The sequence below is a fragment of the Phalaenopsis equestris genome, unplaced genomic scaffold (assembly GCF_001263595.1).
Source record: "Phalaenopsis equestris unplaced genomic scaffold, ASM126359v1 Scaffold000120, whole genome shotgun sequence".
Lineage (NCBI taxonomy): Eukaryota > Viridiplantae > Streptophyta > Magnoliopsida > Asparagales > Orchidaceae > Phalaenopsis > Phalaenopsis equestris.
In genome coordinates this window covers 98,396-122,730 of record NW_018164562.1, presented here as the reverse complement: position 1 = coordinate 122,730, position 24,335 = coordinate 98,396, and the positions used below count along the sequence as shown (strand labels likewise).

The following is a 24,335-nucleotide window of genomic DNA, read 5'->3' as shown; positions in this document are numbered from 1 at the left end:
AATTTATTTGATTGAGCCTCACCCTCAAGTCTTGTGTTTATCCCTCGGGATATATACAGGATTTGAGGTAGAGTGCTCTTTCATTTAAACTATGAAAAATATGAGGTCAGTTTAATTTCATATTTTTCTAAAATTATATACATATATATACATAAATTGAAACGTCCTTCCGAAGCGGGCGATGAGATTTCAATTCCGGCTGCCGACAGCTTCTTACGGGCGATCCCCCAAACTTTCTTTTAACTTTCTTTTAGTGCCGACACTGACCAAAATCGTTAAAGTTCTAAATGATTTAAATGAAGTTTCAAAATATGTACTCATACTGCTATATGATTTTCAAATCAAATATAACAACTTAAATTTCATGTAAACGCACCAAAAATGTGCTTTTAAGTGATGTTCAAATTTTAGAAGCAATGTTTATGTCCATGCACTCTGGTAAACATACCAAGGTTTAAACCTAAAATTATAAAATTTGTCACACTAAAATAAAACTAACTTAAATTATTCAGTACTCTAAATAACGTGCAACTATTTTAGAAAAAGTTCCAATCATTTTGATAATTCACAAACTCCCTTATCAAGTTTAAAAATAATTGAGAATGCGTCTGCATGCCCTTGAGCGGATTGTCTTGCCTATAGGATATTGCCTTAAGTTTCGCTTCTTAAATCTATTCTCCAAATCATTGTTGTTGGCATTGATAAGTCTTTTTTTAAAGAATAAATTTAAATTCTTCCCTTACCATTTAATCCAACGAGCTCTTAACATCACAGACTGCAAATTAAACACTTGTTTTAAAAAATTAATTGGTTTACGTTGCATTAGGCCCTTAATGTCTTTGGTTAAAATTTTTTTTACAATGCTTCTTTTTTTTGGTATCACCAGGGTCTTTTAAAATAGGAATAGATTTGATAAAGTTTGTCATATAAAGATTATTTAAAGGAATTCAAGTTATATGTGAACACATAAACAGATGAGCCTTTTCAGACGATAAAACTGTGTCAAAAAGGTTCAAAATGATATAGCTAGTGTATATCATAGCCGGAAGATGAGCCTTTTCAAAATGATATAGCTAGTGTATATCATAGCCGGATTGTCCATTTTCACCTTCAAGGAGTGTCCATTTTCAAAAATTAAATGCTCACGTTGCAAATACAAATATCTCAAGCAAGCATTGACAATGATGATTGTGTTACCTCATCCGGAGAGATGATATTTGCAAAATGTCATCAAATGTTAAAGTAAAATGCTTTCTGCCTATATTGTCACAAAAAAATATGAAAATTCAAAAATTTACGATATGTATAAATATTCAAGAAAATTCTATTGTTTTATGCTTAAAACAATTATCCAGCAATTTTTTGCATTAATTTGTTTTGAGTAACGAGTTAAAGATAATCAAAACTCACAAAGAGTCTGTCATATCAAATGTATCTTTATAATTAACTCTCCAAATCTCATATTAGTAAGGATGTGAAGTGTTATTTTTTTTCCAGTTAAATGTTGCAAAGTGTTACTATTAAGTAATTTTTATTAACAAAGTTTGACAGTAAGCTAATTGTTCACCCCCCCCCCCCCCACCCCCCCCCCCCAGTTGAATTGCACTTGATCAGGCATAAAACCTTTTATAGCTTAGGTTGGTTTATAAGTATCCTTCTGGCCAAATATCTACGAAGTTCTATAAAGTTTTTTTTTTGAATAATGCATTGCAGTCTATTGATAATGGCTCCTGAGTCAAGTTCACACTATATCCTTTGGCTAATTAGACTAATATTCATGAAAATTTGGGATGATAGAATCATGAGATCTTTGTTTGATTTTTCATCATTCACCTGCCATTGGCATTAAGTTAATGACTTTTCTTTTTTTTTTCTTAAAACTAAATTGCTGCTACTATAATTTATGTACATATAATCTGTTAGTCTTAAATGAAAGCGTTCTCTTGCAATTAGGTGAGGTAATTATCCATAGGTTTTTGCATCTGTGGGAAATGTTGAATCAGCTCATAAAGTCCTATCAAAATGACAACAAACTCTTAAGTATTAGCTTATTTGCTACCAAATTTGCACACTAAACATTTAACATGAAACTACTCTCATAAAAGAGCCGCACTTATTTGAGGCCAGCTCACACTCTAGAGTTTTTTTTCTTTGACAAATTGTTAAAGTATGTTCTCTTTTTGCTTAATATTGAGATGATAGACTACTTGTTGTTCATGCCTAATAGCATAATCTGTTCTTCTTTATTTGTTGACATACTAATAAAAAAGAAACTTTTCAAGGATGCAAATTTTTGGAGTCCATAGTCATTTGTAGTATTTGTGGTTAAACATCAAATATGTTCGAATTCCTTACACTTTTCATTTTCAGATTTAGGATATTGTCACATCAGCATATTGAAAGCTGCAATCAATGACTTGTTTTGCTTTCATTTTCTTCTTTTGCAGATTCCTGTTACCTTACTAATATCTCATTGTCCAAAGCAATTTGATGAGTGCCCGGCCCTATTGCGGTTCTCTGATGTCATATGCCTCTTCCATGAGTTCACTCATGTGGTATGCTATATTTTATCTTATTGTTTGCCTTTCGAGCTTTAACAATGTGGATTTTTCTTAGTGTATTTCCTGATAAATCCCGAGGGCATGTCTGATAACGGATTTAGAGCAGGATTTAAGCGGGATTTAGCCTAAATCTTGCCAACGGTCATTATGGACAAAATAAAGCTGCAGATTTGAGAATTCCAGATTTCACGGATTTAGGCCTTAAATCCCAGATTTACTAAATCTCGTGAATCGGCAAATTGTAAATTCGAGACATGCTTTTTCTTGAAAAGGAAGATTTGATGTTAGCTTTCAGTAGGAACAAAAGGCAAAGAGGAGAAAGATAGGAATTTCTGGTCTTTGTACACTGCGATCCTGTCGCTACCTTCCTAGTTATTTCTATTCGCAACTGTATCGTGAGGGTTTGGTCACGAAGGAGATGGTTTTGTGTGAAACTTGGAAGCCGGGAGAGGTGGAGTGAAGTAGGCAAGTGTTTCGGGCACAGAGGGGAAGAGAAGATAAGTTTGTGATTTTATTTTTTTTATTCAAGTTAATTTTATTGTTTTAATTAAGTAATAATTAATAAATAGTGAATAAATTATTAAATTAATAGTAATTAAATAAGTTTAAATACAATTATTTAATAGTTAATTAATGAATAAAAATACTTTAAAATTTAATTAATTTTTAGTTAATATAATTAATAACTAAGCAATTTAAAATAATGTTAAATTATTATTTAAAAAGTAATTAGTTTAATGATTTTTAAATTAGTAATCAATTACTTTAATAAATCTCTAGTTATTAATTAGTATAATTAGAATTATTTCGAATTTGAATTTAATCAAATTTAATAATTATTTTTTATTATAATAATAAAATAATATATAATTTTTTATTCTAACAAACGTAATAAACTTTTAAATCTAAATATAAGTTGCCAAATAGGTTGACATAATTTAGCTGGATTTATCAAATCCGTTTTCAAACAGCCTTTTAGATTTAACTCTTACAGGATTTACTAAATCCGAATTTACAGGATTTACTAAATCCTAATAACTTAAATATAATACGTTGCCATACAACCCCTAAATGATCGTGACAACTAAATTTAATTTCTCAATATTATTAGTTCTAGATTATAAGATGAAGAACTGTAAAATAAAGAATACTCTTTGTGAGTTAATTATGAAGAGTTGCATTATTTTAACTTCTCATTATTATTAGTTCTAAATTTAACTTCTCACATTAAACATCGACCATCTGATGATCCGATTAGGAGTGTAGATGGTTTACATTCGACTTATGTTAAGAAAGGCAGAGGGGTATTTGTATAAAAAATGATTTTAGTTTATTAAAATTAAATGAAAATATGACTTTCCAATTGGACACAATGGAGAAAAATGATTCATTTAGCCGACCCCACTTAGTGGGATAAATTTTTGTTGTTGTATGTTTTTATCATACCTAGATTGCATATTGTATACAAGTTTTAGAGTGCCAATTCCTTGGTTTAGTTGTTAAGGGAAAGGAACTCAACACCAAGTTGTCTTCTTCTTTTCTTTTCACTTTGCAAGATTTTAAGTTAACACAATCCTTCAATTTTAGTGATAAGGAGGTTTTAATGGGTCTTGATTAATCCATCAAATATCTGTTTTTTATTTTTATTTTTGGTTTATATTTCTTTCAGTAAGGATGATGATATTTTATATTATTTAATGATTTTAATAAAAGTGTGGTGCCCGGCTGTCTTCTTTAACATTTTTTTTTCTTGTTTTAGATATTTCAAAAATTTATATGTTTGCTTTTATATTCTTTTTTGTGGTTTACTAATTTGAAAGTATAAAATCAAGAGTGCAATATTGATCTTAAGCTACAATTAACATAAACTTTTTCTAGGACTGTTGCTAGTGAAAAGTAAAGGAAGAGACTCTCCAGTCTTCTTACGCTAAATCATGAAAAAATCAGGAATTGATATGGTAATTTACGTCACATGTAGTGCCACGGATAAGTAGAATTGTGCTAATTCCCCAATGGCCATATTGGAAAATATTTGCATGTGGCTTAAAATAAATGATGAGAAGAGTATTCCGAGACTGTGGAATCACAGAAGCCGTAGAATGTTGTGAGACCAGGACGCTTGAGACTGAAGACATCCTTTTTATTTTATTTCCTCTTTATTTTGTTACCTTTATTTCTTTAACACTTTTTCTTCCTTTGTTTCTTCTTTTATAGTTCTTATATATACAGGGTTTTGGAGAATAATTTTTGCTGATTTTATGAATTGGGAGATGTGATTCTTCATTTTTTGCTCTTCCAAGTGTTGTAGCCTTTTCCTATTGCAAGTGGTGTTATTGTAACCTACCGAGGAACATGTGCTGGAATTCCCTCGACGTCTGCATGTCATTGTTTTGTCACTCGCTTGCTGTTTTACTGCCTAACTGCCGTCCAAACTTGCTATCATGTGCTGTTTTCAGCTGGAAGCAGCTTTTTTATCGATTCCAGTTCTCTGTCAGGCAGATTGTAAATCCAATTGCCATTGGGTTGCTGCTTTTAGTTCGGAAAGCTGTCGCACTTGGCAAACCAGCTGTCCTACAACATGTTTTTTACATCCTTCCCAATGCCACTGAAAATCCCTATTGTCATTTCCTTGACATTCCGCAACTATCTCACCATAAAACCCGCAGCCTAAATACATTAGAGGAGCCCTAGAACTGTGTCCTATGGTATTAGAGCCAGCAAGCCCTAGGTTTTTAGGGTTTTGTCTTCCTTGCCCTAAATCCTAATTCAAAAAAAGAAAAAAAATTTCCCACCATACTCAAAACTGTTCCTAACGCAATTCCTAGCACCAACCATAAAATTTCAAAATCCTACTTTTCTGCGTCCACCAAAAATTCGCCCAAACACTTTCCTTCAAAACCTTAGCCCTCAAAAAAACTTTCACTTTTTTCTTTTCCATCAAACTTCTGTTAGAAGAAACAGACATCATGCCGCCATGGAAAATCCCTCAACAAGGCATCCAAGAAATCATCATGGAGGATATGCAGTAAGAAATTTTCAATGCAACAGAGTCTTGTCGCTCTAAGATTAGACAATCCAGTGAGGTCACTAGTTTTCACAATGGTGACTCGCCAAATCGAGAGGAATAAGCGAATTCCTTTCACGAGGCTGTTTTTTGGTGACGAAGAATCACTACCTCGACTATTCGACATGGAATATCAGAGAAGCCATGATCTTGGAGTAAAGATAGATTTACTGGATTTTGATGGTTGCATAGATTTAGATGAGTTTATTAAGTGGCATCAAATAGTGGAGCAATTTTTTAGTACAAGGATGTTTCTCGGCATAAGAGTGTTAAAATAGCAGCCTTCAAGCTTAGGAAAAAAAGGTGTTATTGTGGTGAGAGAACTTGTAGAGTATTCAACAGCGAGAAGGGAAGAGTAAGCTCACCAGGTGGTCTAAGATGAAAATGGAGATATAGTGAAAATACATTCCCTCATATTACTGACAATATGTGTTTATAACTTTACACTTTTGTGGGGAGTACACAACTAACTTTGATCAACTCATGTTGAAATATGAGTTGGTGGAATCAAAGGAGCACACACTGACAATATATCTTGGAGTACTGAGGTCATCTATCAGTGATGCGGTTCAATTGCAGCCGTATTGGTCTCTACTTGATGTACAAACCCTAGTATTAAAGTTAAGGTAATAACACCGTCATTAGTTGACCATCACATCTTACATGTATAGTTCAATTACATGTTCAAGCGACTGGAGTACACAGTCGAATATCCTAGCCTACTTTATTAGAGGAAAAACTATTTCAGAGTGGAGGTAAGGTGAAGACCTCTAGCACGCTCAAATCCGTCCCAGCTAGGAAGTTCTTTAATTGCAATGATTTTTTGCGCATTACTTCAAATTGCTTATCTTGAAAATATTATTTTTCATTGAGCAGGATGCAGTAGAGGAGGCACATTGTAAAGACTTAGAGGAGGAGAATGTGGATTAGTATTAGCTTATAGCCGATGCTGGAGAGATGTTAGTGATCCATGCTAAGCTAATGTGATACTGACAAGATTATTATTGGTTGTCCTAGAAGGTAGGGAATCCCAAGTAATGGGCGTTCTTATAGGGTCTTAAGAATTTGTCATTAGAAACTACCTTTTAGAGGTGTTAAGTGAAGCATAAAGGTCTAACATTGGGTGTCTAAGGGATTAGTGAGTTCGAGGAGTCGACATTGGACACATGGCAAACCTAGATAATAGAATTTTAAGATTTTTAGATATAAAATATACCTCCTAACTTGACAGATCCGAAAGAGGTTCAATATGTCAGATATCAGAATTTTTTGAGCTATTTCTGGAAAGCTATGTAGAGTAATCCGGGTGCTAATTTCTAATTTAGTTCAACAGTACACCCATCAACAGATGATTATATAAGAGGAGTGAACCACATCACTGGAAATCTCTTTTGGTGTTTTGTGGAAAAGAACACCTGATTGTGGGATCCAAGTCGGTCGGCAAAAGCAAACACTTCTCCTAGCCCGGGAGAATAATGCGAAGAGTCTATTCCTTGACTAGGGAATCACAGAAGCCGTGGAATGCAGGGACGCAGGTTGCAAGAGATTGAACACAATCTTTTTATTTTATTTCTTTTATTTCTTTAGCAAGTTTCCTTCCTTTTTTCCTTTTTTTATTCTTGCATATTTCCCTAATTTCTAATTAAGTATTTATTTTGAGGCATCTTATATTTATGTTATAATAGGGTTTTGGAGGATAGTTATTTTCTGATTTTATGAATTGAGAGATGTGGTGACGTGGGGGCTAGTGTTGAACCTACTCCCCCTATACAATAAGGATTTGGCCGGTCCAGCAATGAGGCTTAACTGGTCGGCCCTACTTAGGTTTGATGGTTGCACCAACCACCAGTTATCTCTATTATAAATATGATACTGTTTAGGGTTTAGTTTTTCTCTTGCTTTTATATTTTTCTTGTTGGCAGTCATCCGTGCTTGGGCGTATCCGAGCACAAGTGGTGTCTCCTGCTCTGAGGTGGTGATTATCTCCATCAACCTTTCCCTTTCTTGCTACCTTCCAACCTGCACCCTCCTTTCTCTTGTTTCCAGCCGCTAATCCCAAAACCCCTTACCTGTTGCTGCTGCTGCTGCAAGCCCTCATGCCTCCTATCCTGTGTGCCACAAACCCGTACCCGCTGTGCCGTAGCCTCTTCTTGGTCCTCCCCCTATACCGCAACTCCTATTCGTGCCACCTGCTTTAAGAGTGACCTTCTGTCCCTTCCAACCACGATCGAAACCCATCCTACCCTTCACCAACCGACAACCACCTATCCCAATCCCTCCTCTCTGTTGTCCACGGGTATTCCTACCTAACCCTAGTAAAATTTTGGTGTTTGTTATGTTTTTTCTTTCCCGTTCTGAGTTTTGAATGTAGCTTCGTTGGTTTGAGTAATAAAGTCTGCTTTTCTATCAATTTTTTGGGCTAACCCTGATATCATTTGGTATCAAAGCTATTATAACCTTTGTCATTTTCTGGTGTCCATCTTACACCCCACCACCAAAAATTTTATTTCCTATCCTCAACCTCCTCCAACTCCACACCCTAATCATGCCACCAAGAAGAGACATGCTGGAACCCACCTGGTAGGAGACACAGTAAGAGATCCATCGGCTTCAGCAGAGCCTCGTGGAGATTGATGATATCGTGATCTGGAAAATCAAAGAGAAGGAGTCGAGAATGTGGATCCCTTCCATAGGGATGACTTTAGTGATGAAGAAGACTTGTCCTGACACTTTGAAATTCAGTATTGGAGGAGGCCCAGAGAGGAGGTTACTTTAGAGGATACATGAATTTTGGTATCAATGGACCTACCAGAGTTCAATGGAGGTATGGATCCTGACTATTTATCGAATGACTACAATCAGTTCAGAGGATCTTCGAGTACAAAGAAGTGTCAGAGGATAAAAGGTTGAAGCTTGTAGCAATCAAGTTGAGGAGAAGCGCCTCCTTGTGTTGGAAGTTGAAGCTTGTAGCTATCAAGTTGAGGAGAAGCGCCTCCTTGTGTTGGAAAGACTTGCAGAGACAGAGAAAGAGAGAATATAGTCATAAGATTAGTAAGCGGGAGAAGATGAGGAAGGAGTGCACAGAAAATACCTACGATCACATTGCTACCAGGATATGTTTCTTGGACTACATCTACAGTAGAGAGATCTCAACATTGCTGGTAAATCAATGAAACTACTCAAGTGATCTCCTGATTTTGAACCTAATCATGAACCTCCTACTGTACCAGTATGGTTCAGTCTACCAGGTCTCAAGCTGCACTTTTTTTATCATCAGGTTTTTTACTCTATTGGGACCATACTTGAGGACCCTATGAAGCTAGATCTACCGACTTTCAACTTAAGCAGACCTTCTGTGTCCGAAATACTTGTAGAAAGAGATATTACTTTACCTGGTGTTACTAAAGTCTGGTTGGGCACAAGTCATAATGGATATTGAAAACAAATCGTTATGGAGCATAGACCGTCTTACTGTTCTCATTGTAAGATGCTTGGGCATACACTTGATAAATGTCATAAGTTTCATCTTAACTTGAAATCTAAAGATCAAGTGAATATGATGGATCTAATCCCACTACTCAGGACATATCTGTTCCATCTGGAGAGAAAACTACCACAACACATGTTTTGGATATCGCTAAAGATCAGCCATCTACCATCTCTGCTGAGAAGGTGCAAGCCGATCCTTTACCCAACATCGCAGTTCTTGATGAAGAACATCGTACTACAGGTACAGATCCAAAAGTGCTTATATCACTCACTGTTATTGAAGAAGACTCACTTACATGCCAAGACACACAAGAGTGTTTCTTTGACTCAATCAAAGATCAGCTGGTACAACAAGCAGTTACTTCTAAGGTTCAACATCCTACACATGTCCGCACACTTTAGACCAATCCACTGATCAGGCGAGTCAATCTTCGGATGAAGAATGACATTTCTATTCCAGAAGGGAGAAGAAGACTGGAGGCCGACTCGAGGTTGGAAACTTATTGGATGATACTTTGGTCACTACTGACAATGACACTCATCTTACCAATTTATTGGCTGGCTCCTTTCCTAGAACTAGAGGTAGAGACAAAGGAAAATTGAGACGCTCTCTAGCTACCTGATACTATGTTTTTTGGCATTTTTTGTTTTATTCTTTAGGTCTTTTGTAATTTTCTGTATTTTCTCTTTTTTTGAAACCATTTGTATGTGATAGTTATCGTGGGGGGAGGGTGCGATGTTTGGGTCCTTCCACACAATCTATATGTATTCTTATTTTCTTTTAATGTATTAGCTTTTGGGCTTTCTCAAAAAAAAAAATAAAATCTATTAGTAGAGGAGTTCACGACACAGTTTGATTAGTTGCATATAAAGTGTGAGTTGATCGAGCCAAAGAAACATATCATAACCCGTTATCTGGGGGGCTGCAGCCCTCTATCTGAAACATTGTGAATTTATAGTCGTATTGGTAATTGTGAGACAATAGAAAGTGGAGAGACAATAGAAACAAAGTAGACAATAACCCTCAATTAGACAACAGTCCCCATGCAAGAAATCACCTGTAAATGCACTCACCAACAAGGGTAAACTTTAGTTGGAAAGATATGATACAGATGCGATACAACAAATCTGATTGGAATAAAACCAAAAAAGGATGGTTGGCTCAATACAGTGCCTGCCAGGAAAGTTTCAGATGCCTTGGCTATGAACATGTAGCTTCCAGCTATTCCACTGGCAGAGTTGCTTTGTTCACATAATAGGGCGTCTTCAAGGAGGAAACAGAGGAGAATCTTTGGAGAACATCAGCTCCAGGGGATGAGGGAGAGATGCTCGTCATACAGATTGCCCTACACACGGAGACATGAAAGGATCATTCATGGCTGAGACAATATTTTTCACATCAAATGCACGTTGAAAGGCAAGATTTGCAGTTTGTTTTTTGACAATGAGAGTTGTGAGAATGTAGTATCCACATTGATGGTGAAGAAATTGGGATTGGCTACACATAAGCATATTCAAACCTCTCCCTTACCTGGTTGATGAGGGGAAACGAGATATGTATGGATCAACAGTGCTTGGTTGAATTTTTTTTGATTGGAGATCAGTTACAGGAGCGACTGTCGTGTAACGTGTTTCATTTGAATGCATGTCATGTAATGTTAGGGAGGCCATGACACTTCGACCACAAAACCCAACACGACGACTTCAAAAATATTTTTTCATTTAAAAGAGATGGAAAACACTTCATGTTATTACCTGTCAAGGATGCGAGAGACGTTGACGTTACAGACGAGGTGTTAGCTCGAGAGACACTTTCATGCAGTCAGTTCAGAATGCTTCAGCAACAATGGTGTTGGTCCTACTAAAGGAACTGAGGATAGTGAGATACCAGCAGCAATGCAGTCATTGCTATGTTAATTTCAGGATATGATGACTGATAGCCTTTCAGAGGGATTGCCACCACTAAGAGATATTAAAAACATCATCAATCTCATTTTTTGGATCGGTATTACCAAATCGTCCTGCCTATAGATTGAGGCCTGCAGAATACGAGATGCCGAGATACATATACATGATCTCATCGCGAGAGAATTGGTCAGAGACAACCGGTTCGTGTGATGTTGCCTCCCTGATGGTACTCAAGAAAGACGATCGTGGAGGATGTGCATTGATAGTAGGGCCACCCACAAGATTGCTATCAAGTACTAGTTTCTCATACCTTGCTTGGACGATCTCTTGGATCCGTTGCATGGAGTCATTCTCTTTTTTAAGGTTGTCTTATGCAGTGGGTACTCCCAGATTCGGATGAGGCCAAATGACGAGTGGAAGAACGCTTTCAAGGCTCTGGATGGATTGTACGAGTAGACAGTTGTCTTTCAGATTGTCTAATGCACCCAACACATTAATGAGGTGTATAAATTAGGTGTATTGGTCCCACATCGAAAAGTTTGTGGTGGCGTACTTCAACGACATTCTGGATATAGCTGATTCGAGGAGGAGCTCTTACACCATCCGAGGATAGTATTCAAGGTGTTACGATCAAAGAAGCTCTACACCCATCCAAAGAAGTGCCACTTTATTGCATCACATGTATGTTACTTGGGTTATATGATGTATAGTGCATGTATTCAGATGAAAACTACAAAGATTGAGGCCATTGTCTGCTGGGTGGCACCGTAGTCTTTTACCAAGATGAGACAGTTTATGGCATCAACATTGCCGAGATGAATACTACAAAGATCAAGGCCATGCCATTGTGAGCTGAGACAATTAGATGTCATATTTGAAGTTTTTTTTTATTTTGATTTCTTCTCCCACAAATACCCTAACAATCTAGAAAATTTAAGTTTTAAGGATTTTGAAAATGTTTCTCCAATGCTACGAAGCAATTTCCCTAATATGAGGAATAAGAAATAATGAAAAAATAAAATTTAATGGTTTGCTTTATGTCCTCACAGTTTAAACTCACGTTGTCCTTTTTGTCTATCCATTCTTGTGCTTAGAGTGAGCAGGGCTCGTTCAAGTGTTTCGAGTGTGGAAAGAAATTCCCACTAGAGGGAAAGTCTTGTGGTTTTCCCTTTTCTCCCTAGTCAGACACTCTTCATGTTTGAAGCTTGCTGTCACTCGATCGAGCATCTCCCGCACATAGGAAAAGTTTCTGTGAGTCGCTCAGTTGAGACATTGTTTGCTCAGTCTCCCTCACTCCCCCTATCTCTCGCCTTCTCCTCCTCTCCTGCACCCGTTGCTGTCTCAATCTTTTTTTCTCATTTATTTTGTTTGAAGGAGGGGTTAACCCCTATTGTAGCCATGGGTGGCACATCTCGTTCGAACGACAATTGCATTGTAGGTATCATGCATGGTACTTTTTATTATTATTATTATAACTTATCTAATTTTAATTATGTATTTGTTTTTAATTATTATAAGCTCTCATCCTTATAAAAATTTTATCCTCGAAATTTAAATTACATTAACATAGTTCATACATCAATTGATCAATTTAATTTTTTCTTTGCTCGAGATATTGGTATTGATTATCTTTTTAGAGCAATTTATAGTTGCAAAATGATTGCTAGTTAATCCATTATCATGATTACTTCGAATTTAGTTAGTGTAATACTACCAAATTCGTCTTCAAGCTTTTCTCACAGATGATTATACTCACTTAACAACTTCTATCCATCATACGCGTGTCCCATTAGGAAAAAATGATCTAATATATCAAGCGTCCTTGCAGTGTTCAGTCCCTCAATTCTCACAAATTTTTTAGGAACAAAGAATGTGTTGCCCTAGGATTAAATAAAATTTTGATCAATAAATTTTGGATATATATGATATTTATAACAAAGAAAATATAAAAGTTTAATATAAAATAAAGATTTGGCAGATCTAACTGAAGTAAATAAATATCTGTAATGATGTCAGGTGAATCATTTACATCCGACACTTAGTGCATAAACCTAAGGCTGCACACCGGGTTTAACTCTGAGATGAAGCTAATCTTATTGACTCAATCTATCTCGGTCTGCCAAAACTACACTAGGAGGGTAGAGCACCAGCTCATGTCTACAGAAGGCCGTGACCCAAAGTAGGGTGGAATATTGATATACGTCTTGGTTGGTACCAAAATAGTTGTTGGTACCCGACAGACATTCTTCTTTATGCGCCTTTCCACACTTAGACATATCTCATAACAATGTTGTTGCTGCCACTTTCACTGTCACTGACACTGCTATTGGATTTAGGCCTCTTTCAATTGGACTACCATACAAAACAAACTGACTGGCCTGCCCAGATCTTGACCACTCAACTTCCTTTCTCTTTTGAAATCTCTACACTTCTGTATAGCCAATTGATCTATCTCTATCTTTGCACTCTCGATAAGGGCTGTAATCCTCAATGCCCAAAGCCACTAAAGGCTGTCTTATCACATTCTTGAACCCATATAAGAAGTGATAGCATTTTTGCTTCTACATTAGTGATCAACTAAGTGCATATTTAAAAAAAACATCACTAGTTTAGCCTCGTTTTGCGTGATAGAGTGGTAACCATGCACTAGCCTAATGACTTTGTAATGCATTTACCTCATGGCTGAAAGATAGAAAAACCAATCACGTGAAGTTTTTCACAAAATCTTCTCACTAATCAGGGAAAAAAAGGTTGTCCTCCAAATCTTTCCTACAGTTGTTTTTGCCATCAATCGTCATCTTCTTAGATACTTTTAAATGTTAATCTGACAAAAACGCCTAGAAAACTACATTATATTTCCTATCATCAAGTTGATGGTGAACTCACCTAGGCTCGTTGTTGGACACCTCCTTCTCTAGATTTCTCTCACCTCTTTCATTCTTTTTTCTTAGGAAGAAAATTGCCCCCATCTTTCTTGTTACTCTCTCTCTTTATCTGTTTCTTTTTGGCTTTCATTAAATTAGAGACAATAAATCAAGAGTTCTTGAATTTTTGTCCCACAACACGTCACCTACTCTGTGTTGCTTCACAGGTTCTTTTGTTGCGGCTGGTATAGCATTTGTACCTCTACGATTTTATTGCTTTTTTGCACACTGTACGGAAATTGATCCCTGTCATAGGTTTGTGGAAGTAGTTATCTTTATTTATTATTAGATTGATGCTCTATTTTAGATAATGGGAATAATAATCAGATGATGTGATAGGTTTGTTGACGTGGTTGAGCATAAGACTGGCCATATTACTGAGTCGAGTTTGGCATTCAAATTTGTGTTTCTTGGATATGTGCTAATGTCCTTTGATCACTTGCTTAGTTTCTTTCCTTTTTCTATGTTGATTTCTCATGACAAAAGTTTCACATGATTTTCAGGTTCATCATATTTGCAATCGTGCAGCTTTTTCTAGGTTTTCAGGTTTGAATGTGGAGGGTGATTTTGTTGAAATGCCCAGCCATCTTCTTGAAAATTGGTAAGTTTATGGATATTTTTTTAACTTATTTATTTTATAAAAGAGCTGAATTATGCTTAATCTGTATTTGTATTTAGGTGTTATGAGAATCTCTCTCTTAAAATGATGTCTGGCTTCCATAAGGTGAAGTATTTTCTAATCTTAAATCTTTTTTTGTTATTTCTGCTATTCTTATTTGAACCAGGATTCTGCAATTGTCATTCTGTTCTTGATTTTAATGTGATTTCATGATTCAAATGTCAAAACCATTATGCACTTTAAATGTTTCGACACAGTCATGGTTATGATTATTTGGTGCAGATTATTTTTGCAACAATTTTTTGCTTCATGATTCTCTAATTGTGATTCTTTATTTTTAATTTATAATTGATAGTATTATTGACACTTCAAAACTAGTATGCACATTACATGCATCAACTTTTGTTGCAGATTTTGTAATCTTCTTTTAGCTTTCAGTGTATCCTGCGAATTACTTAGATTTACATAAGTAGTTGAACGGGAAAGCATGTGAATAAGTAGGGAATAGAAAGTTGGTGGATGTCCAGTGGAAGAAATTTCATGGGATTTGCAGTTGCACATTTAATTAGATGATTTCAAAAGATGTAATTTATATATTAAACTATTCAATGTAATTTTTAGCTAATTTGAATGAATGATGAGCATTATCGTCCTTGTCTATTGGTTGATCAATTTCCTGAGTCTCCACAGACGGTGACATTTGTAGGTTTAAGTATTGAATGAGATACTTGATGAAGTATAGATTTTAGAATGACATATGTCATTAATATTCATATTTCTAGATTGAATATGAACATATATGAATGATTTCAACAATGTTTTCTTGTGCTTGATGATTGATAATGCCTAGAAGCATCATTTCTAACATTATATTATATGTTGATGGAATCAAAGTCTTCTAGACCAAGCTTAATTTCAAGGACCAATCTTGATACTCTACCGCCAGGAAATTATGATTTATTAGGGCTTTATTTCAAATTTGCAACAATCTTTTTTTTTTCAAATTATTAAAAATTTTCTTTAAGCATCATATATATGGACTCAACCTTATAACCAAACCCTTTTTTCAATTAGAAGTGTTTGCATGCTTTGGATAGTAATCAAATTTAAGTTTGAATTTGAATGAATTGTGAAATATTATTTTCCTTATGCGATAAATAGTTGTTATGTTTGAGATCTAGAATGAGCTTTAGTGGTGTCGAAAAGATGAAGTCAGTGAAATCTTAAAAATTGGAAATTCTAATTACTTTTCTAGTGATTGATGTTTCCTGAGAGAAAACTTTTTTTGTATGTTCGGCATGTTTGCTAATTGGAAAACTAATAATGATGAAGTGTGTTGCACAGTCGGCGGATTTGTTGAAGGTTGGTTAGATCAAGCAGTGTTAGATAAGGAAAAGTAGATACTAAGGATTCATTGCTTATAAGAAAGTACGTCTCCCATGGATTCATATACAGAAATAAAGAAAGTGCACTTGGATTGACACTTGGACATCAATTGATGATGTCTAATTAATCAAACAATCAATAGCTGAAGGCAATTTTTATATTTTTTTATTGTAATTATTTGTCTTTTTTGTAGTTTTTATATACATACTCTTTGGAAGAAAGAAGTTTCTAAACTTAGCCACTTCTTTTATATGCTGTATCAGAATGATAGATTTTTATGCTTTCAGCCTTTTTTCTATCCCAGTCCCTTTCCAATTGAAGCTCTTCATTCCCTTCGTTACGTACGGTTTTCTTGATACCCCTTTCAAGGAGTCGACGATCATAAATAATGAAAATGAAATTAAAGAAAAACTCTTTAGGCTTCATGACTCTTACTTCTTGGATGGGATAAATTATCTCAAATGTGCCCAACTCTTGAAGACATTTTTAATAGGGAAAAAGAAAGATCCAACTATCTGTAGTCTGTCTTAGGAGTTGAAAGACTTAAAGTTCATGCTTTGGGATTAAACTGCTTCCATTAATCATGACATGGTTGTGGAATACTATGATGTTGGAAATCTGTGTGCCATACATATTTCTATCTACAGTAAAAGAAGTTTGAAATGTTGTCAAATAAACTTAGAAGTTAAAGGTGTTACACTTATCTACAGAAGTTAAAGTAGTGTATTTTGTTAAAAATTTCCTTCTTGCCATGAGCAACTTTGCTAGATCTCTCAAAATCTGAAATGTGATATTTCATATTTGGAAACGGCTCCAGATACCCTCTTTGTAAGGGATATTCAACATCGATCAAGTAATATTTACTTGACCTAAAAATCATATTTAGTAATAAAATATTGAAAAAAATGAATGTGATATATAACTTAACGAACTTGGAGGTGGGTGAGAGAAGTCGTGTCTTCGAATTTTTCTCGCATAAGCAAAAATATGACTATCATGTGAACTGTTTTCCCAACCAGCTATCAAAAAGATAAAATGTTTGTTAAAGTCACATACGACCATCACATTTTGTGTGGGCGTTCCACATCTTTCAATCCATGCGATCTTTTCAGTGTTGGATACTCGCGCATTCAGATGGGTTTCTTTAATCGCTTCAATACAGTCCTGCCAAATTAGTTAAAGTTGTGATTGTCACGTAACTCATTTCAACTTCAGAATGTATTATGTTACAAAGAATTACTTTAAAGAATCATAAGTGCGGACCATTTGCAATTTTTGTTTAAGTTGTCTCAAGTGTTTGATTCTTTGACTTAATTATTTTTGACGACAAATTGACAAGACTTAAGTATGTATGGCAGGATTGTATTGAAGAAATACCTATTTATTGTCTCTGATGAATGCTGGAATCGCTTCATTGCTCCTCTCATTGATTTAATCTGTAATAAAATGTAGAAGGTTATTGTTAACACTTCTCTTGTTGTCATTCTTGTGGAGTTGTGGAGTCCATGATGGCTTGTAGTTCATTGAGCGGATCCAAAAATATGATTTTTGTCATACGGAACATGTTATTGAATCGTGTGAGGTGTCATTGTAGTAGCTCACCGACCCATTTATCATCAATAAAGGTCGATGCCAGGCATGGAGTTCGATTGACATAGGAGTTGTATTCGCACATGATAATCATAGTCGCAGTAATTATTCTTATACGACGCAGTCGTTGTCAATCCATCATAGAAAAGTGTTTTGTACAGGTAATAATAACAAATCAAACAACATTTAAATGAATATCCAAAATATGAAGATTAATTATTAGGGAACAAAAATAATTATAAAACAACATATTGATTGTTCGTGCAATAAAGATAAAACATCCAAGTCAAATAATGCTTTAAAAAAATGAAAAAAGACAAGCCAATAAACAATAACGCCACTGAATCAATTGTCCATAAAAAACGTAAATATTGGACACAAATTTCTAGGGGGCATCTTCATGAATATCTGCCTGCGGGTGGGTCCAAGACGTTCAAATAAAACAACGTATTTGCCCTAACTTTAGGATATATATCCAAAACTCGAAGAAAGTCATCTATGATGGTGTCATTTGAAGGACTCGATTGAGCACTGCATACTTCTATCAGTTTATTTATTAAGTTTATGACAGAAATGACTTCTTTCTTTTTCCTTTTCTCCACCTTAGGCCGCTTTGACTGGCATGTGGACTCAGCTCCCTCTGGTTTGGGTTGGGGCTTTCACCTGACCGACCTATCTGCTTGGCCTCCAAGTTATCTGGTATGCTTGTAAATAAATGCTCACTTGGGGTGAACGCATGCATGCCCGTCGCAACAGCTCCACTAAATATGTGGTCCAACTTCTCCTCTAGGTTTGGCTCAATGCCACTTACCTTGAATTTTTTGGCAGTTGGCACTACCTGCAACGTACGAGAAAGTATATTAGTCAAAACAAATGAATGGAAGAACAAGTATTTAGGGGTTTACTTATGACCTCCAATTTCTCGGTCTTCCAATTATCTGAAGCATCAATGGTTCGCTTGATAGGTTCCCAACTCAAGCCCGTGGATCCCCATTTTTGTTCCTTCCATACCTTCCAATCCTCCTTCAACTGGTCCTACTTATTCTTAAATTTTAAACTATCATACTCCTTTCTTGTCATTTCATGGAATTTATTCGTAATATTCTGCCTCCCTTCTTTGTTAAAGTATGTGGTGGGTCTATTTCCAAGCTTGATCTCTTTAATACAGAGGTTGCAAAATACGATTGTGACTTCCCAATATCGCATTGCTAATGAAACCATTTCTTTGGTCTTAACCATTACGTTACTAATAAAAGAAATGGATCAAGAAAGAAACTGATATAGCAAGTAATGTTTCTCTTGATTGGATGAAGCCACTTCTTTGGTCCCACATATCCCAACCCAAGTCCGTTGATCACCATTTTTGTTCCTTCCATACCTTCCAGTTCTCCTTCAACTGGTCCCACTTGTTCTTAAAGTTTAATCTATCGTAGTCCCTTCTTGTCATTTCATGGAACTTTTTCGTAATATCCTGTCACTCTTCTTTGTTAAAGTAGGTGGTGGGTCTATTTCTAAGCTCAATCTCTTTAATACAAACGTTATAAAATATGATTGTGACTTCCCTATCTCACATTGCTGATGAAGCCACTTCTTTGGTCTTAACCATTACGTTACTAATTAAAGAAATAAATCAAGAATGAAGCTGATATAGCTAGTAAAACAAAAAATAATAGGATAAAAAATAAAGCTCTAATAAAAACAAACCCATAAACTCAAAAACCCCTAAAAATCAAAACAAGAAAATACAAGAACTAAAATCTGTTCAAAAATTGAATCCAAAATGTGTTGATGCTGTTGTTGATATAGAAAGAACGAAAATCCCAATACCTTCATGATTTTTTCCACTATACATACTTGATTTTAGCCACAGTCCGGTCCCAAGACAACCACCAACCAGGCAAAAACCATCCCCCATCACAGCCATAACCCACCCCCTCCACATGGTACCAACAAGCACAACACCCACAGACACAACCTCTAGAGCCATCAACACACACAAAATCACATCCACCACCAACCCACAGACTCAAGCACAACATAACACACACCCAAAGCCACCAACAAGCACATCACCCATAGCCACCAACACAGCCTCCATAGTCACCCACACACACATCCAAAGACACCCAAAGCCACCACCACCTCTACCACCAGGCAACATAACAATCATCATAACGAGCATCATACTCAACACACTTCTCCCATCAAATTGAACAAGAAATTATCTCTAGATCTTGCTTAATGGCTCATTCAAACACACAAAATAAAAGAACAATTCACCAAACAAGCATGAGCAACGAATGCGCCACGCACATTAAGCGCCAAGCACATTAAGGTACCCGAAAGAATGCAAGTGAACTAATCAAAGCCATTCCATCAAAAATTACCACAGGATTAATTGTATATATATCTACAAATGAAGCACGCTCTTACAGCCATTTGTCAAACAAGGAAAAATAAAACAATAGGGAATGTAGATTTTAGAAAATTACAGCCAAGGAACATGTAACAATGCTCTAGAACAAATCAACAACCCAATTTCATCCATTCATCAAATTCTCAGTAAAACAACCAACCTCAAAAATCACATGAAGAAAGCCAAAAATTGTAGGAAGAAAGCCATTTCATAAAAAAATTACCACAGGAATAACTACAATTACCAGAGATCGTAGAGGCGAGGAGGAGAAAGACAACCATACGCGTAAAAGGGATAGAGCGCAAGAGAGAGTACTGAGAGCGATCGAAGTTATTGATGCAAGAGAGGCGAGTGCGAGAGCGATCGACACTAGGGCGAGGTCGAGGGCAGCGGGGAAAAACAATTGTGAACGAACACGGGTCGCTGGTCGATACACTGTCGGTCAACTTTTTCGATTGATTAGATTTAGATCCTGCCGTGTTTATTAAAAAATCAAATACGTCGTTTCCCAAAATGTAGCCCGAAGGCAGTAATCAAACGGGGTGGCTGCGTTTTCAAAATGCCGCCCGCGGTTGTTAGCTTCCCCAAACGGGGTCTAAATCTCTTTTTTCAGACATATCAACCTACTATTTCTCTTGAAAGAAACTGTTAAATTCAATTATAAATTTTCACGACTTAGTAAACAATTATAATCTTAATATATATTCAGTGCATATGCAATTGTTGTGTATGAATGACCGAAAGAAATGCAGTTCATTACTAAATAAAACTATAAGCTTTCATTTTAAATTTAATTATTTTCATTTCAATTGAAGTATTTATCCTTTTTAATCTTTTTGAGAGTAATATCAGGATTACCGTCATACATGAAGATTTTCTCAAAATTGTACTCGTTGGTCCTTTAAAAAATTTGCACTCGAAGGTGCACCTTACCATTTTCTATATTGTGCACAAGTGCATCACATCCCCTGCAAGTATCATTTGAGGGCAATTATGCAAGTATCATTTTAGGGTAATAATTACATTTCAATTCTTTTAATTACTTCCGCTTAAGGTGATTGAAACCACTATTTTTTTTTCATTTTTCACTTCATTCATTTTAATAATTCTTTCATTCACAATATGTTTTGGATTATAAAATTAAGCATATAAAACAATAATGGAATTATTCGTTACTAAAATTTTAATTTAATACATACAAAAAAATAATAACTAATTATAAGACTCATGCCGTTCTCTCTCGTGGGCCCCTCTTTTCTTCTTTAATTAACACTCATTTCCTTTTAAATCAACATGCCTTATTAAAATTCATAGATTTTCTAGAGTGAATTTATAATCGACAATGATTTAACTATGTAAGAATTTTATGATTAAAAACACTAATCTTTTTTAACCACAAAATTTTTTGCCTTCTTTTTCAAATCTCAAGGATTTATCAAAACCTTCTATCACACTTATTATTTTAATAAAATTTTATAGCTTTAATTTAAAGAATTATATCATTTATTCTAATAACAATATAGACATTAACATTTACCTTATAAGTTTCTCGGAACAAGTCCCCCCTCACTCGTATACTTCAACAATTTCTTCTCACTCATATGTTTCAACAATTTCTTCTACTTCCAATTCGAAATTTTTATATTTTGAGTCTTAAGTCAACAAAAAACCATGCATTAAACACACACAGACACACATAAAAAATGTCGTCTGTTCCGATTTCATTCTGTTAGGGTTTCGCCATAATTGAGAAACCTGGTATCTATTCGTTGATTTGCTCTTTGTCATGCATCCTCCTCTTCATCGTGCTTCGCCTGCGTCGTGCGGCGTCGGATCCTTCGGCGCACGTCTTCTCGGCTCTTTCACACTCAAAGAAGAAGAGGTTTTTGCGTCGTGCGGCGTCGCTCCTTCGTCGCACGTTATCCATTGTCAACTGTGTTTCCTGCGGTCGCGTTCTGCAGCTCCGTCTCCTGTTGCACTCGCTTCCGTCCTCCCTGCACGTATGTGAGTTACTCGCACAATCCCTGTTGTTTGTCGTTGTTCAACTCCCTGTTCCATGGCTACTGCTCTTTCTCAACCACCGCTGCTTCTGTTTTAAACATTGGCAAGTCTTCTTTTGCTGATATGGTTGGCTCTATGGGATCAGATCAGGTTTTCTCTCATGTTTACTATGAATCATTCGAAAGCCAAAAGGACTGCAACCTTATCAAGAAGACGGGTAGGAAGGTGGTAAAATAGCTCTATTCTTCTCTGATGTTGAAGTTTTCAACTGGTTAACAAGTTCAAATTCACCCTCATTGGAAAGTTCCAATCGAGACATCCCAAAAATGGAAATCGTTCGAAAAGCTTTTGAAGATTTCAAACTATTGGGACTCTGAAAGGTTGGTCTCTTTGATGGGAGACATGTGATGATACAATTATCTAAAATGGAAAACTATGCCAAAATATTTTCCAAAGAGTTTATGACAATAAATAGAAAATATATGAAACTGCTTAAGTGGTCTTCTGAATTTGACTCTTGCCAAGAACCACCTATAGTTCCAATCTGGTTTAAACTACCTGGCCTACCCTAGTTTAAACTACTTGGCCTAAAATTGCACTACTTCAATCACCAAGTCTTCTATTTTATTGGAGCTGCACTAGGGAGACATAGGAATTTGGATACACCCACCTTCAATCTAACCAGACCTTCGGTTGCAAGAATTCTTGTTGAAAGGGATATCACCCTCCTGATGTGGACGAAAAATGGCTTGGTATTTCCCACAATGGATATTAACAGTCAATTGTTGAAGAACAAAGACCCTACTACTACAATCATTGTAAACTGTTTGGGCACACCCCTGTCAAATGCTTCAGGGTTCACCCGCATTTGAGGTCAGCAGGTCCTAACAACATCATCCATGTGGAGGAAAATGTAGCAGACAGGAAAAATCCATGTGGAGGAAAATGTAGCAGACACTGTTAATCTTCCAGAAATTTTGAATGCGAATTTCACTCATAAGACTATTCCTCACCAACTAGACCAACAACTTCTAACTACTGTTGTTGAGGCAACTCTTCCTCAGATCTCAAATACTACGAATTTTGTTGTAGCGGATGCTAGCTGAAGTGTCTTGGAACTACCTATTGCGAGAGAAGAGGGTACTCAAGTTTTGGAGGAGTGGCAGGATCAAGGTGTGATGCAGATTGACAGTCAATTGTTGCAGAACAAAGACCCTACTACTACAATCATTGTAAACTGTTTGGGCACACCCCTGTCAAATGCTTCAGGGTTCACCCACATTTGAGATCAGCAGGTCCTAACAACATCATCCATGTGGAGGAAAATATAGCAGAAACTGTTAATCTTCTAGAAATTTTGAATGTGAATTTCAGTCATAAGACTACTCACCAACTAGACCAACAACTTCTAACTACTGTTGTTGAGGCAACTCTTCCTCAGATCTCAAATACTACGAATTTTGTTGTAGCAGATGCTAGCTGAAGTGTCTTGGAACTACCTATTGCGAGAGAAGAGGGTACTCAAGTTTTGGAGGAGTGGCAGGATCAAGGTGTGATGCAGATTGACAGTCACTTGTTGCAGAACAAAGACCCTACTACTACAATCATTGTAAACTGTTTGGGCACACCCCTGTCAAATGCTTCAGGGTTCACCCACATTTGAGATCAGCAGGTCCTAACAACATCATCCATGTGGAGGAAAATATAGCAGAAACTGTTAATCTTCTAGAAATTTTGAATGTGAATTTCAGTCATAAGACTACTCACCAACTAGACCAACAACTTCTAACTACTGTTGTTGAGGCAACTCTTCCTCAGATCTCAAATACTACGAATTTTGTTGTAGCAGATGCTATCCGAAGTGTCTTGGAACCACCTATTGTGAGAGAAGTGGGCACTCAAATTCTGGAGGAGTGTCGGGATCAAGGTGTAATGCAGAGTGAGTCAGATCAACAATTTACCTCCATCGAAGATCCGCCTATTGTTCAGACGGAACTACCTCTGGTAGATGATTGACAGGTTTACAAATCTAGGAAGAAGAAAAAGGAATGCCACATCTCAGTAATTCTCAGAATGATTGTATCATAGTTTCGGGCGGAAGCCCACATCTCAGTATGTTGCTGGACTCCCTCCCTAGTTCTAGGGGAAGGGGAAGCGGTATATCCACCGACTACACCCACCATGATTAGAAGTTGATTTCTTTTTGTTATATTTTGGGGAATACGTCTACTTGTAATCGCTGTGAGTGAGCTCTTTGTACCTACTCATTAAACCATTGTATCCTCTCTTTTATATCAATGAATTTTTCCTTTTCAAATATATATATATATATATATATATATATATATACCCTCCACTCGGCGCAGCATCGCCCATT

The 24,335-nt window shown here is 36.1% G+C and overlaps 1 protein-coding gene across 4 annotated transcripts in view; it reads left to right on the top strand.

Annotated features, from left to right (window-relative positions):
- Positions 1-24,335, top strand: part of LOC110021067 (probable thimet oligopeptidase) — a 160,297-nt gene that overhangs the window by 103,392 nt on the left and 32,570 nt on the right. For all 4 annotated transcript variants that reach the window (XR_002293600.1, XM_020719399.1, XM_020719398.1 and 1 more), the window contains exons 13-15: positions 2,448-2,555; positions 14,450-14,547; positions 14,625-14,670. Coding sequence is in view for 3 of the 4 variants with exons in the window: in XM_020719399.1 (XP_020575058.1) it covers positions 2,448-2,555; positions 14,450-14,547; positions 14,625-14,670 (252 nt within the window). In the remaining variant the exon portion in view is untranslated. The remainder of the gene's footprint in view (positions 1-2,447; positions 2,556-14,449; positions 14,548-14,624; positions 14,671-24,335) is intronic.